At 58.4% G+C, this 14,712-nt stretch overlaps 1 protein-coding gene and 1 long non-coding RNA gene across 17 annotated transcripts in view; one reads left to right on the top strand and one right to left on the bottom strand.

Annotated features, from left to right (window-relative positions):
- Positions 1 to 7,332: 7,332 nt before the first annotated feature.
- The window catches only part of RAB20 (RAB20, member RAS oncogene family), a 30,597-nt gene continuing 23,217 nt past the window's right edge, over positions 7,333 to 14,712 (bottom strand). For 3 of the 4 annotated variants that reach the window (XM_025263089.3, XM_006042460.4, XM_006042461.4), the window contains one exon: positions 7,333 to 8,307. In XM_025263089.3, the coding sequence (XP_025118874.3) occupies positions 7,784 to 8,307 (524 nt within the window). In that variant the 3' untranslated portion in view covers positions 7,333 to 7,783. Of the gene's footprint in view, positions 8,308 to 10,201; positions 10,857 to 14,712 lie in introns of those variants that run through there. The other variant, XM_025263088.3, reaches the window with a different exon arrangement.
- On the top strand, positions 10,319 to 14,519 carry LOC102396278. Of its 13 annotated transcripts, none has more exons than XR_006543959.2 (6): positions 10,319 to 10,460; positions 10,852 to 11,069; positions 11,526 to 12,974; positions 13,116 to 13,242; positions 13,452 to 13,989; positions 14,253 to 14,519. It is a non-coding gene; the product is annotated as an uncharacterized LOC102396278 (long non-coding RNA). The 13 variants fall into 13 exon arrangements; XR_006543953.2 differs by having other exon boundaries at positions 10,852 to 11,248; XR_006543957.2 differs by having other exon boundaries at positions 10,852 to 11,675; positions 12,410 to 12,974.

The following is a 14,712-nucleotide window of genomic DNA, read 5'->3' as shown; positions in this document are numbered from 1 at the left end:
AGGCTGGGTCCCAGGTTCAGGAGTGTTGAGCGGGCTCTGAGCACCCCAGGGGAGGTGGCAGAGACCAGGTGAAGCTGATGGGAGCTACGGTAGGCTCCACCTGGGCACAGCTGGTTTCCACAGCAACAGTTATAGTGGGCAGCTGAGCCCTTAGAGGCCGAGGCCGGGGCCTGAAAGATGCCCGCACAGGAGGCTGAGGGGGCAGCTGCTCTTGCCAGACCCCAGTCCCCGAGATCGCAGGGTGGTCATGGCGCTTGCCACAGTCCTGAAGATTCCTGCTCCATTTGGTCTAGCCTCTCCTTTTAATTGAGTGAAAGACTCTTTAGATTCTATACTGTTTCACAATTTTCAAGTTTCACACCCGTGCTCTCATATGGCTTAGCTTTGCCTCTGTGTGGTTCCCAGGGCATTAGGTGCCCAGCATTAAACACCACAAAGTCCCGGACTTCACACCTAAAACACATAAGGCGGGAAGACCAAGATCAAGGTCTCAGTACATAACTGAACGCCAAATGTAAACAGAAAATATAAATCAAATACAGATAATCCATCTCTGTTTGTGTACATGACCCCAGGATCCCGCACAAGTGTCAAGGTCATGGGTGAAGATTCCTGGTCTGAAGTCAAACAGCCAAGCTTCTGCACCTTGAAACTTCAAGCTGCCCTTCACAGACCCGTGTATGCTGCGTGCGATTTCTCGGGTCTAGTTTCTCAGGGCTAAGAACCACCACCAGCCCAGAACCTAAGGGTCCTTGAGTGGCCAACACTGTCCCCACTTTGCCGAGAGTGGGCGCCCTGAGGTCAGAGTCACTGCCTCCCGACGCCTCGTAATGTGGCTGCTCCCACCCCCACCACAGACGGCGCCTAGACTCACGTGAAACCACGAGACGCCTCCGGACACATCCTGGCTGGTTGGAGGGGCACCGAGAGCCGGGCTGAGCCCCGCATGATTGCTGCTGCTCCCGCTGCCTGAGAAGAGCCAGTCAGGAGGACGCTGGAGCAGGTCTGCGCTCGGGGTCAGGGGGGCCCTCAGGGGAGCTGATACAGAGACCCCGCGGGCCACGGTGGCGTCCTGAGCATTAAATCCACTCCTGTGCATGGAGGGGCCTGCAGGGAGCTGGCGTGCACACCTTCGTGTGAGTTTGGTGTCACGGCCCGGCTTCAGGAGGAAGGGGGTGGAGACTCCCCGTCATTGGGGGGTTTTAAAGACATTCCCATGGAGACAAGTTATCAAAATTAGGCCGTGTGTGGGATGAGCTAGAACTGCTCTGCACATAAATTCCTGACACGCACAGAAAGGGTGACGTTGAGCTTCAGGAGGACAGTGAGACGGCAGGGCAAGCCCGAGCGAACCATCCGCAGGCTGTAAGTTCAGGGACACGGAGCCCCCACAGCCCCAGAGCCACACGGACAGGTGCCCGCAGCCGCTGGGGGGTGACGTGAGCACAGAGAGCACTATTCCACCTGCGCGCAGGGACACGCCGGCTCAGGCCACACTGGACCTGGCCCCGCCTCCAGGCAGCCACTCCCAGAAGGGGCCGTGGTGGTTCTTACAAAGAGGGACGGCAGGCACTAAGCGCGGGCACTAAGCAGTGGGGAGGGGAGGATGCGGACGTGGTGACTGTGGAGACGAGGGCCCACCCCGGCCCCCCTCACTGTGGTCCCACCAATGCAGCCATGACCTCAGCCTCCACTCCAGCCTCACGGTTAGGGAAGGGGGGCTCAGGGACCACCCTCCAGACACCACCCAGCAGGAACGGCCATTGTGGACACCCCGTGACTTCCAGGCCGTGTGGTCTCCGGACCAGAAAGCAAGGCTCTTGGGTCCCACCTGTGTCTGACCTCAGCTCCCACTGCTGCTGGGTGTTTACTGAAGGCACACGTACTGGTGTGCATGTGTGTGCACACACATCACACATGCATATACATGCGTGTGCCTACACACACCACGTGCACACGCACACACGTCCCTCGGAAGAGAAAGCACCTTTTCTGGTTCCCATACTCCCCAAACATCACTCACAGCCACTAAAAACAAAACTTTAAAGGCCACAGTCGAAGCACAAAGGCAAAGCTTCGTGAAGCAACTGTGTTCTCGGGTGAATCCAACTTGTTTTTATAGTAGTGAAAAAAGGAAAGCAAGGCTCTTCAGCCAGTCCTCCCAGTCGACAGTCCTCCCAGTCGACGGTCCTCCCATTTGACGGTTGCCTTCAGGGACAGTCACTCATCCTCCCTGCCAAGGACGCCAAGCCCAGGGCCCTCCCGGGGGCGGCCCCACCCGCCACCCTCCATGAGCTGTGATTCTCGCTCCATTTTACAGCTAAGGAGGTTCCGCCTCAGGGGTGCACCACCATGGATGAGGGGACACAGGTCGACTAGGGGCAGTACTCCACCCCGAGCCCGCTTCCCCCGATACCGAGCGCACGTCCCCAGATCACTGCTGTTGATGGAGCCCCAACACGGGGCCCGGGTGGCTCAGGGTGACTGCAGCGGGGAGGTACATCCCAGGGGCCCCAGTGCCTCCCCGCCTGCACGTTGACCCCGGGGGCCTGGCTGAGTGCAGACTGGCTCACAGAGGCCCTGCCTCCTTCCACAGCCAAGTTCAGGAGCCAAGGGCCTCCAGGGTGGAGGCAGAATGGGAGCCTGTGGGTGCGTAAAACAGCCTTAAAATCACAGCCACTTCCCAGAGGCTGCTGGGCAGGGTCCAGCTTTTCCAAGACGGAGACCCACACGCTCACCTGGAGCTGACCTCCCTTATTGCAGACGTCGGAAGACTCTCCTCTGCCTTCTACCTGCAGGCTCCTGGGGAGGAATTCCTGCACTCAGATTATGAGGACTCTGCTCAGGGTTCCCCACACCTCCCTCCCCTCCAGAGGACCTCGCCCCAGTGAGGAGCCCCCAATACACAGGGAGGAACGAGCCAGTGACGCCCAGGAGGAGGAGGCCAGGGTCCCTAGAGACACACCGCAGGGTGGCCCGAGATGACGGCGGCCCGGGGCCCGCCCAGCTCTCCTCCCCGGGATGCTGGCAGCCTTGGGCCCGTGAGACGAGCACCCAGGGTACTCCCTCTGGGCCCCCGCGACTCTGCCAATGGACAGAACCAGATGGGGGTAAAATGAGGAGCACTTCTCCTCTTGGTAGTGGGTGACTGCCCTTTAGAAACCCACACAGCCACGCCGTCCTCCAGAAGGAAGGCGGCTCCGGGAAGGCCCTGGACTTGAGCTCGGTGGGAGCCTCCCTCTTCAGCCGCCTGGGGCTCTGGCCCCAGAAGCACCCATCCTTACACTGGGCCTGGATCCTCACACCCCCACACTAGCTGCCTTCCAGATCGTACTCCCAGGTGAGGGCGAGTTCAAGGTCAGTCCATTGGAGGAAGAAGGTCCTGCAAATGGACAAGGTAGACCTTTCTCTAGGATCCAGCAAGGGAGGATGGGACCCCAGAGCCCCCAGAGCAGACACATCGTGTGCAGCGTCTACACCGCAGACCCAGCAGCCCTGCCCAGTTCTGACAGGGCAGGCTAAAGGGTCCATCTTGGAGAAGTGGGAAAGATGGGAGCAAGCCCCAAGGGAGCGGGTTTGATCTAATGGGGCGGGCGGGGGGGCCGCAGAGGAGGGCCGGGCCCCCAGTTACAGGGAAGGCTAAAGGGTCCATCTTGGAGAAGTGGGAAAGATGGGAGCAAGCCCCAAGGGAGCGGGTTTGATCTAATGGGGCTGGCGGGGGGCCGCAGAGGAGGGCCGGCCCCCAGTTACAGGAAGGAAAGAACTACCGCAGCTGGAGCGGATCCTGTACCGCAGCCCTGGAGAGGCCACCCCGGCTCCCACACAGGGTCCTGCTCCCCAGGGCCTGCCTCCCTCGGTGACTCGTGGGTGTCGTGGACATTCGTGGTCATCAGCACAGGTGCTCTGCACGTGCAGGACCAGCAGAGCTCATGGGAAGCACAGGTCAGTCCAGCCCCTTCCCTCTGGAGGACAGGACCATCTCCGATCCACTGCCCATGGCATCACGGGCTCTGAGCCCCGCTCGCCTCGGCCAGAGGGAGACCTCGCTGGAGGCAGAGCTGCCAGACGTCTGCAGGAAGTGTTCCTAGAACAGCAGGCAGCGCCGATTCCACCAGGAGGGCAGGTTCAGAAATGACCAAAGTGCTCTTGTAAGATCCCAGCCTCGCAGCCTGTGAAAAGGGAGACCCATGTTTCCAGCACCCAGGTTACAACATGCGAGTGTGCGTGCTAAGTCAGCGCAGTCGTGTCCGACTCCTGGCGGCCATATGGACTGCAGCCCGCCAGGCTCCTCTGTCCATGGGATTCTCCAGGCAAGAATACTGGAGTGGGTTGCATGCCCTCCTCCAGGGGGTCTTCCCAACCCAGGGATTGAACCTGAGTCTCTTATGTCTCCTGCATTGGTAGGCAGGTTCTTTACCACTAGGCCCACCTGGGAAGCCCAGATTACAACATAAGCATCCTCTAGTCAAAGCTATACTTTTTCCAGTGGTCATGTTTGGATGTGAGAGTTGAACTATACAGAAGCTGAGTGCCAAAGAATTGATGCTTTTGAACTGTGGTGTTGGAGAAGACTCTTGAGTGTCCCTTGGACTGCAAGGAGGTCCAACCAGTCTCTGTCCTGAATATTCATTGGAAGGACTGATGTTGAAGCTGAAACTCCAATACTTTGGCCACCTGATGCGAAGAGCTGACTCATTGGAAAAGACTCTGATGCTGGGAAAGATTGAAGGTGGGAGGAGAAGGGGACAACAGAGGATGAGATGGTTGGATGGCATCACTGACTCAATAGACATGAGTTTGAGTAAACTCTGGGAGTTGGTGATGGCCAGGGAGGCTTGGCATGCTGCAGTCCATGGGGTCTCAAAGAGTCAGACACGACTGGGTGAATGAACTGAACTGCACTGAAGCTTCCCGTGAAGGACGCCTCAAGGGCCCTAGGAAAAACCCGACCTGGAGCTACCATTAAGAAGGAGGTTTCCGGGGACACTTGAGGGAAAACTCAGAAGGTAAACCCAGGGCTGTCTGCAGCCTCCCAGTCCCAGAGCATCTGCATCTGAACAAGGGAAGAAAGGAAGGAACATTTGGGGTCGCAGCTGAGGACCTCCTCCTTTTCCACCAGCTGGCTCACTAGAGGAGCTGAAACCTCTTGGTCAGGAACTGGTCCCCGAGAGGTCACAGCCAGAAGCCCGTGCGTGGGCTCAGACCCCGGGACAGTCCCCCTGGTGAGAGCCCAGGCCGGCACCTGGGGTCCCCTTGGGACAGAGCCCAGAGCGCAGCCTACTCTTCAGGGCCGCCATGAGGGTGCAAGGCTCACACGCTGTTGATGGAGAAGGTGCCATCCTGGGCCATCCTCTGGGACAGGGGTCATTCAAGGGCACGAGCTGGGGATGCTCAGAGCGAGACAGTGCAGGAGGAAAGGGCCATGAGAACTCAGCCACCCTGACCTCAGAGACAGAAGTGACTTCATAGGACGCTTCCCTCCACAGTCTTCATGATGGGCTTCTGGGTCTCCCAGAGCTCTCCTTAGCAGAGACACACTTTATGGAAAAATAAATACACCTTCCACCCACTAAATGGGAAACTAATCTATGTCAATGAAAAGTAACCGAATTGACCCCTTTTCTCTTTGGAATGGGCTACAGTTCTCCGATGTTGTGAAGAGTCTGCATGCAATGCAGGAAACCTGGGTTCAATCTCTGGGTCAGAAAGATCCCCTGGAGAAAGAAATGGCAACCCACTCCAGGATTCTTGCCTGAGAAATCCCATGGACAGAGGAACCTCGTGGGGTACAGTCCACGAGGTTCCAAAGAGCCGGACACGACTGAGTGACTAACACTTTCACTTCCACAAGAAAACAAAAGCTGTGTTCTCACAGCCTCCCTCTCTTGGCATCTCCTAAGAACAAAGCTGACCACCCATCACCCCTGGAAAGGCGGTTTCAGATTCAGCAACTGCCCAGGCAACCTGCGCAGAGGTCAGCAGAGACAGAGGCTTCAGTTTTGCTTCTATTATTGGAACTTGTGTCTTCTAGACAACTAGGCATACGAGCCGATATAAATATCTGGAATTTGTAAGGATTTCATGCAGCAAAAGATAGACGTGTCCTAAGCTCACACAGCCATCACCCAAGCAGCCCCAGCAAGGAGCCCTGTGCTGTGCTTAGTTGCTCAGTCACTGCGACTCTTTGCAACCCCGTGGACCGTAGCCCACCAGGCTCCTCTGTCCCTGGGATTCTCCAGGCCAGAATACTGGAGTGGGTTGCCATGCCCCTCTCCAGGGGATCTTCCCACCCCAGGGATCAGACCCACGTCTCCTGCATCGCAGGCGGATTCTTTACCATCTGAGCCGCCAGAGTGACCTTAGTGTCGGGGCATATGTTGAAATCATACTATTTTGCATCTACTGGGCTAAAATATATTACTGGAATTGTTTCAATTTTTAATATGGCTACTAAATCATTTAGAACTACATATGTGATCTGTGTTATATTTCTGTTGGATAACAAGGCATTAAACACAGGGATGGGCAAACATTTTCTGTTAAGGGCCGGAGAGCGACTCCTGTGGGCTCGTGGTGGACAGAATCTCTGCTTAAAATTCTCAGCTTGGTCCTTGCAGCCTCTGAGAGCATATAAAACAAACAGGCTGAGTGCCAATAAAACTTTATTTATAACAATGGATGCGGTTTATCTGGCCAAGAGGGCAGAATCCATGGCTCCTAGTCCTACGATCTGAACAGAGGGAGAAAACATGTGTAAGCGGACAATTTACCTTTCCCAAGGTGGTTTGAGTACTAAGTTTGAAATGAGTGACAGTGTATTGATTTTTTTTTTTTTTTTTTAGTGGAGAAGAAAAATCATGGATATGGCGACTCCTGAGTGTGTAGGGGGGTCTTGTGTCGGTGCCTCCTGGACACCGGCCTGGGGAAGTGCAGATCAGCTACCCTCCTGGACACCGGCCTGGGGTCAGCTGCAGAAGCAATGAGGGCCCATTGTTGTTGTTTAGTCACAAGTCATGTCTGACTCTCTGTGACCCCATGACCTGTAGCCCACCAGGCTCTTCTGTCCATGGGATTCTCCAGGCAAGAATCCTGGAGTGGGCTGCCATTTTCTCCTCCAGGGGATCTTCCCCACCCAGGGATCGAACCTGGGCCATCCTGCATTGGCAGGCAGATTCTTTACTGAAAAGCCCAGTGAAGACCTGGGCTAAGAATTTGGTCCCAGATGCTGCAAAAGTGTGAGGTCATGCTTCACCCACAGTCCACGTGAGAAACTGCAAGTCCGTGTAACAGACATTAAAGCCCATGGGGGCACAAATAAGGTCTAAACCAAGGTTCTTCTTAAAATAATTTTTAATAATAAAGTGGCTCACAATGCTGCAAACAATATAAAAACAGCGATTCCTGATTTTATATAAATTAACATTTGTCAAGAATCATTACGAGGCATCAAGAGACAAGTACCAAATGGCTGGATCAAAGGTAAATCACAGTGAAGAGGAACCCTGGAGAGTCACGCATGTGCAGAGACAGGGGCCCGGTGTCAGGACGGGGCAGCGAGGGGATGCTGGTCTCCAGGAGCCTGGCTCTGCAGGTGGCTCCTCCGGACGATCCGTCTGCTGCCCACATCCCGGGGCAGCAATGGACGTGGGGGTCGCGTCACACGGCTCTTGTCTTGGGGACTGGCTGGCACTTCCTCCCGGCTCCTCCTCCACGTGCAGTCCTACAGAGTGACCCCGATCGGCTCCTCAGCCCACCCGGGTCCCCAGGACCGGGCCGGGGCGCGTCAAGAGCAGCACCCAGATCTGGTCCGTGCGGGCGGCGGGGCGCTGGCGATGTCCACCGTCTGTGGCGGGGCCTGGGCCCTCTGCCGCATTATCACGGGCACCACCATGTCGAACACCGTTTCAAACAGCAGGTCCACGTTCTTGCCAGTTTTGGCGCTTGTCTCGAAGCACATCTGCTCGGCGGCCGGCACGTCCTTCTCGTCCAGCATCTTGTACTTGAGGATCTTCTTGTAAAAGGCCATCGCGTCCTCCAGTTGCACCTGCTTGGAGCTGCCGCAGCCCCCACCCGCCTGCCCGGGGTCATGTCCTCCTCCCTGGCCGCCCTCGCCGGGCGCCTCCTCGCTCAAGTCCACCTTGTTGCCCACGACAGCGAACAGGCAGTCGGCGCTGGCCGTGTCCGTCAGGCCCAGGAACCGGTCCTCCAGCTCCAGCAGGCTCTGGGCGTGGTTCACGTCGTAGGTGAGGATGACTGCAGCCGCCCCCCGGCAGTACATGGAGCCCAGGCCGTGGAACTGCTCCCGTCCTGCGAGGGGAGAGGAAGCGGCTGGTTATCTCTCCTGTCTGGAGGCACCCCCGACCATGCACAAGGGACCCCCGGGAGGGACCACGGATGGAATCGTGACCCCAAGTGTCGGTGTGGCTGCAGCTGAACCAGATGGAGACCCTGCTGTGCAGAGGCGGGGTGACGGCCGGTCCCCATGCCAGCAGTTCCTGCACAATCACGTCCACGCACCGCAGTGAGCCCACAAAACAAGGGGGACACCCGCGCCCCGCTCTCCTCCTCATGGGCGGCGGGGGGCTCCCTATTCCTGCATCTTACTCCGGGGTGCTTAGATGAAACGCTCCCACCAGCGTCTGGCTTCTGGATGACAGGGTCGGGACTCCCTCCCGGCGGGGCCGTCTGCCTCCCTGGCCTGCCCCCACCCCACCCCCGGGGGCACACCCAGCTCCCAGAGCCCCAGGCCCTGCCCTGCCTCCGAGACCACCGCCCCAGGCTGCAGGCCTCCCAGGGGAGGAGCTCAGAACCCACACACTAAGGAAACGCGCTCTCCTGTGGGAAAGGAGGGCAACTCAGCTTTCGAGCCAAGCTGGCTGCTCCTGTGCCCACCACACGCAAAGCAGGCAGGCATGTCTCCCCACCGCGGGCGGGCCCGCCCTGAAGCCTGTGTCCCCCCTGCCCGGAGCGGGCGGTGGCAGCGGGGGGAGAGGTCCCGGCCCCTCACACCTCCTCTCCCTCCCTCCCCTGCCCACAGGCACCCATCAGGGCGGCAGGAGCCCCGGGGGCAGCCCCCAAGGGGGACAGAGGTTCCGGGAGGACCAGATGCCAGGACACAGTGCCGGACCCCAGGAGCCCAGCCCCGGCTGTGCCCACTGAAAGCCTCACCCAGCCCGAGGTTCTCTTTGCCTTTTCAGTTTTCAGGGTGTTTTCTGAGCTGGGCAGTCACAGCCAGAACACAGCATGGCTCTCCCCTGGGCAGCCCTCCTCTCTGGTCCTCTGGGGAGGGTTGGCACCCCCAAGGGCTTCTGCTGTGACTTTCCAGGGGGTCCCCAGCCCCATTCCAGTTCCCCTTCCTGTCCTGGCCTGGGTTCCCCCTGACCCCCGGCGCATTCCGCACAACCCCGAGTGGAGGCCTCAGTTATGTGGCTGACAGACACCCGTAATGACACTCAGGGCGATTAAACTCTCTGCACACGTGAAGCCACAAAAATCCCCCTGTTTGTTTAGAAAAAGGGAAAGCACAGCGTTTTCTTATGTAAGATTTCTTGGTTTCATAACAGCGTGGTCTGATTTGCTGGGTGGTGGAGCCTCGTTCGTGTCAGAGGCCAAGATGACACCCTGCCCCCATCTCAACTCCCACTTTTACTCCGAACTGCAGACACAGCAGGAGAGGGGTGATGGGGAAAGGGAGGGGGTGAGGCCAGATGAAGGTGGGGAGGAGGGCGGAGCAGGGAGGGGGCGGGGCAGACCCAAAACCCTGATGCGTCAAAGCCCCAAAGAACTGAAATTCCATCCCACTTGTCTCCCTTCATTCTTTCAGGTCAGATCGCCAGAAGCCCTGGATGCGAGAGGCCCACCACAGACGGCAGCAAGACAGCGCTCCTCACACCGGGGTCTCCAGTGTCCACGTGGGACCGCATTTGTCCCCGGGTTTTCCCAAACACCACCCCCCCACCCCGTTCCCCTTCTTCCTCGTTCAGAAGAGCCAGATGGCTCAGTGAGGGCACGAAGGGCAGCCCCTAATGCAGGAGGGGCCCCTCCGGGAGGCGTCCCAGGCCCCCGCACAGGCGGAGAGAGACCCCCGCCCCCAGGCCTGCGTGCGGAGCAGGACGAGCAAGCCGGACTCGGTGCACTGGGCCTGTTCCCGCAGCGCCAGCCCTGGTGCCGTGACCCGCGCTGAGTCACGCTGGCTCAGCACCTTCTGTAAAAGAACGCTGCCTGTCGCCTGGAATATGCTGGAATACGCCTTCTCCCGGCTTTGGCCTTTGAAGGTGTAACTCATTTCCATTCATCTTGAGATAAAAGGTTGCAGAACAGAAAAATAATGATTGTCTTGTTGGAGGTGGCACTGGACATGCAGACGATGGCCAGAACCAGGGACCCCGGCGCCAAGAAGCAGGCATCAACCAGCCCGGCCCCTGCCCTTCTAGAAGAAACTGGACTCCAACTTGGGCAAGGTGAGTCTTGGGGATGCTAGTCGACCACATTCTCGGTCTACTGGCTGTCCAAGCAGAGGGGCTACTCCTGGCCCCAGCAACCAATCCCTCGATTTGCTGGCCTGTCACGCAGCGAGCAGCAGGAGGGTGGACTCTGTAACAGGGAGACCTCTCTGGGCGTGTCCAGCCCCCACAGAGGAGCCAGGAGAGGCCCCTGGACCGCTTGCCCACACTCCCTGGTGTCTGTGGGGCTCACCGTCCTTCAGAACACCCTGACACGCCTGCCCCGAGCTGGACTCTGACCTCCGCAGGAACGGGGCCCGGAGTCTGCCTTCATTCCTCCCTGGGGTGTGTGGGGTATGGCAGCCCCAACGCCGCCTGACCCTGCCCATCCCGCCCCTGCCCCCAGCAGGTCTCAGGTGGATGTGAACCTCTCGGGTCAAAGTTCACTTTGAACACTCTGCAGCACAGGACTCAGCCAGCGCTGACCCAGGCCAGCCGGAGACCAGAGGCCCCCAGGCAGTCACTCCTCCCCGATCTTCCAAGCTCCATCCCCCCACCCCCCCCGAGGCATCCCAGACTCTCTGCGCCCGCCAGACACCCCCCTCCATTTCCTCCCAGAAGGACAGGGTGCGTGAGGGAGGTGGATGGCAGGCAAAGCTCCGAGGAGGGCGGGTCAGGGTGGGATCGTCCGCCCTTGCACAGGACGCGGATGAGAAGACGCCCCATCAGTGACGGCAGAGAGTGGACGACCCCCTGTCCCAACCTTGTGCCTGCACAGCTCGGCCATCTGCGTGCATGCACCCCAGGTCACACCAACGCTTCACCCCCGGCATCCTGCACCTGCCCCCCAGCCCCCCAACCCACCCAGGGCTCCCCCATCGGGCGGAGCACCAAGCCCCCAGCCTGTCCCGCCAGCAGCCCCTGGCCAGGCTCTTATGGTCTCGGGTTCTAGTCCAGGGTCCAGAGGCCCCCGCTGACCACAGTGGGGCAGAGTGCAGGAGTCTGTGACCTTGAACCGGGAGAGATGGAATATCTGTTCCCAGCATCCTCTAACCGAGAGCTGGCATTCCCTCCGCTCCTCAGACTGCAGGCCAAGCAGAAGCGACAGCAGGAAGCGACCCCTGCGCTTCACCGCCGACAATCACAGCCACTTTCGAGCCTCACTACAGTTCTGTAGGTTTACCGTCAGCCCAATGTCTCAACGGCTATTAACCTGCTTTCTGGCCAAACTCGGTACTTTACTGCACGTGTTTAAATACAGTATTCAGAGGAAAGGTTGTGGGTAGGCGCCACTCGGACAACAAGGGAAACCTTGGCACAAAGGAAACGAAAAGCGCTTGGTTCAGGGTCTCTGGAGCATGGGTTGCAGGCATGACACGTCCACACACGTGTGTCTGCGAAATGCAGCAGCCTCTGCCAACAGATCAGCCTCCAGCCACGTGGCCAAGAAACACAAACGAGCGCCACCCTAGTCATTCTGAGATGGTCCCACCCCGTCACAGATGGCAGCCAGCCTCCTTGGGGGACAGTCTCCTGCCCGAGTGGCCAGCCCTAGAGAGTGGCTAGCCCTGGAGAGAACAGCCCGCAGAGAAGGGCACCATGTTCGGGAGAAGGGTCTCAGGGGCTTTGCCCAACCAGTCATCTCCCTTGCTCAGAGACGGACCCCGAGCCAGGGACCCGCTTCTCCAACAAAACCCCAAGCGTTCCCCAAGCGATCTGCTGGGGAGGCGAGCTGGAGAGGGGGAAACCCGGGCAGGTCTGGCAGGAGGTGGAAGCACGCGTCCCGTGAGCCCCCGAGATGCTGAAAACAGAGCGAGTCCACAGCCGCCAGACTTCTGCCACCAGGAAGGGCAGCCTGCCACCCCGGGTGCTCCCCACGTCCCCTCCTCCTGCACAGACAGCGGGTCGGCCCTCTGCCTAACAACTTAATTGCAAATTTCAGGTCAAACTGCCCTCTGTGCCTCCAGGCAGACAGGAAACAGCACCCCCGCTGCCTTCATGAAGCCCCTGGGAGACGACGACCGAGGCATCTCCCCAAACCGGCAGCAGGAGGCTCTAGTCAAAAAGAAAAGAAAAGAAGAATCGCTGCCCCACCGTTACCACTGGGCCGGGACCTTTCCTCTCGCACACGCTAACCTCAGATGGTGAGGGGCAAAGAATGCGTCAGCCCCCACCCGCTAGATTTCACACGAGGGCGGCGGGCGGGCACGCCAACTTCCCCGTCTGTTACGTGGTCTTCTCTGAGGACAACAAGGCGACTGTTAATGCCCAAGGCCTAAAATAGCTTTCCTTTCCAGATAAAACTGTCTGGTTTGCCCTTTAAAAAAAAAACAAAAAAGTAAACAGTAATAATACCAAAAGAGAAAGCAAAATACTTAGCTGAGTAGGACCTAAAGCATCCCAGATGCCAGCCTGGAAAGAGGCGGACAAGGTGGCTGATCAAACCCTGGATCTCCCGTCTACCCGTCAACCAACACAAACGAGCTGAATGCCGTGACCCAGCTAAAGGGTTTACAAGTGTGCAGTTTTCAGGTTTGAAATTCTCAAATCTTGCTTTGGATCTAACCCAGAGCCTTTAGCCCACTTTCCAACTAGCGTAGTGCCCATACTAAGACCAGCCAGTCCGACAGGGAACAGGGGCTCTTAACTTGGTCCCGAACTGCCTCCAAGCAGGAGCCTGGCGTTCCTGGCATCACGGAGGCAGTGAGGACCACGTGGGGAGGTGGCGAGACACGCCTGTCTGCAGTCAGCTCTGGGCGTATCTGAACCCGAGGCTCTGCAGCAAGTTTCCCAGGAGTTGGTGAGTGTGTGCTGAGCCGGAAGTCAGGCCCCGCGTCTGGACTGCTGTAATGTCAGCTCCTGGCCCCCTCGGAGCGATGACTTCCCCATCTGTGTGATGGGCTTGAACTGGGATGCTCACAGGGTCCTCCCCGAACGCTCGGATTCTGAGAAGGTCTCTCTCTCTCTCTTTCTTTCCCCAAGCCAGGTCCCTGAGCCCCAGCTCCAGAGTGGAAGCTCTAGGCAATCTGGAACCTTCCTCTTCTTCATGGTCCATTTCTGGGGAGGTTAGGACACCGGGCTCACCCTGCACCAGCCCTGAGGGCCCAGTGAGAAAAGTCACCAGCTAGCTGCTTCACCAACGCAGCCAAGGCTCAGGCTGCCAGGCTTGGCAAACCCACGTGGCCCTGTGGGCAGTCTCCCTTGGAGCTGGAGACAGGGGTGGGAAGAAGTCTCCTGCATCCTCCTACATCCTCTGTATTCATACGAGGTGTGCTCTTGGAGGATGACCTTCTCCCCCATTCCCGGGGCGCTTGGTCATGTGACTCCCGCCCACTGTGCCACTAGAGCTGAAAACCAGCCCCAGGCAGGAGGGCCGAGGTCAGCGGCCACAGCCGGCCGCGGGGCGGTGAGGACCACATCCAGGTTCCGAGGTCAGCGGCCACAGCCGGCCGCGGGGCGGTGAGGAGCCACATCCAGGTTCCATCTCTTTGATGCTGCAGGTGACGTCACCTCCTGCCAGGCGCCGACCAGCACTTCAGCCCGAGGGGTATGTCCTTTTGGCCACAGTTTTAAATAACAGAAACCATGTCGCAATACCGGCTGCACCCTGTAATCATGGGGGGAGGGGGGAGCAGCTTTTAAAAAATACTGACGTTCAGACTCCCCCACCCTGGAGCACGGGAACCAGGATCTGGGGCGTGGGTATCCTGCACCTTTAACAGCTCCCCTGGAGGACGTGATGTGCAGCCGGAAGTGAGCAGAAGGGGGAGAGAAGAGGCGGTCACTTGGGGTAAATGACCCTTTTCCCAGGTCAGCTGAAGAGCGAGGTCTATCAGGAAGTCTAAGGGCAGACACTGAAAGAAAGAGGAACTCTGAAAACACACACAGAAACACTGATGTGGCAACATGAAGATAAAAAACAGATCCACAGAACCGGAGCTGGGAGCACACAGACACCCCAGGGCCGTCTCTGAGACAACCCAGCACAGCCCGGAGAGGCTCAGACCAGAGTGAGCCGTGATGCGCTTCCTGTCCAAGACGAGTGTAAAATGTGAAATAAAACCCTTCTCCAAAGTTTCCCAGTTCCCCCGCATCACTGTAAACAAACCACCTGAAGGATGACTTTAGTTTAGCGTGCACAGCGTGGTGAGTTTTGATGACAGGTTACCATCACAGGCGAGATCCAGAACGTTCCGTCTGCGTGTCTGTGTCTACACACACTGACAGCGAGCTTGGTGCAAAACCAGCCCGAGGAAACGGCTGCCCCCAG

The sequence above is a fragment of the Bubalus bubalis genome, chromosome 13 (genome assembly GCF_019923935.1).
Source record: "Bubalus bubalis isolate 160015118507 breed Murrah chromosome 13, NDDB_SH_1, whole genome shotgun sequence".
Classification (NCBI taxonomy): domain Eukaryota; kingdom Metazoa; phylum Chordata; class Mammalia; order Artiodactyla; family Bovidae; genus Bubalus; species Bubalus bubalis.
Note: the sequence above shows the minus strand (reverse complement) of the source record. Positions and strands in the feature narration are given on the sequence as shown.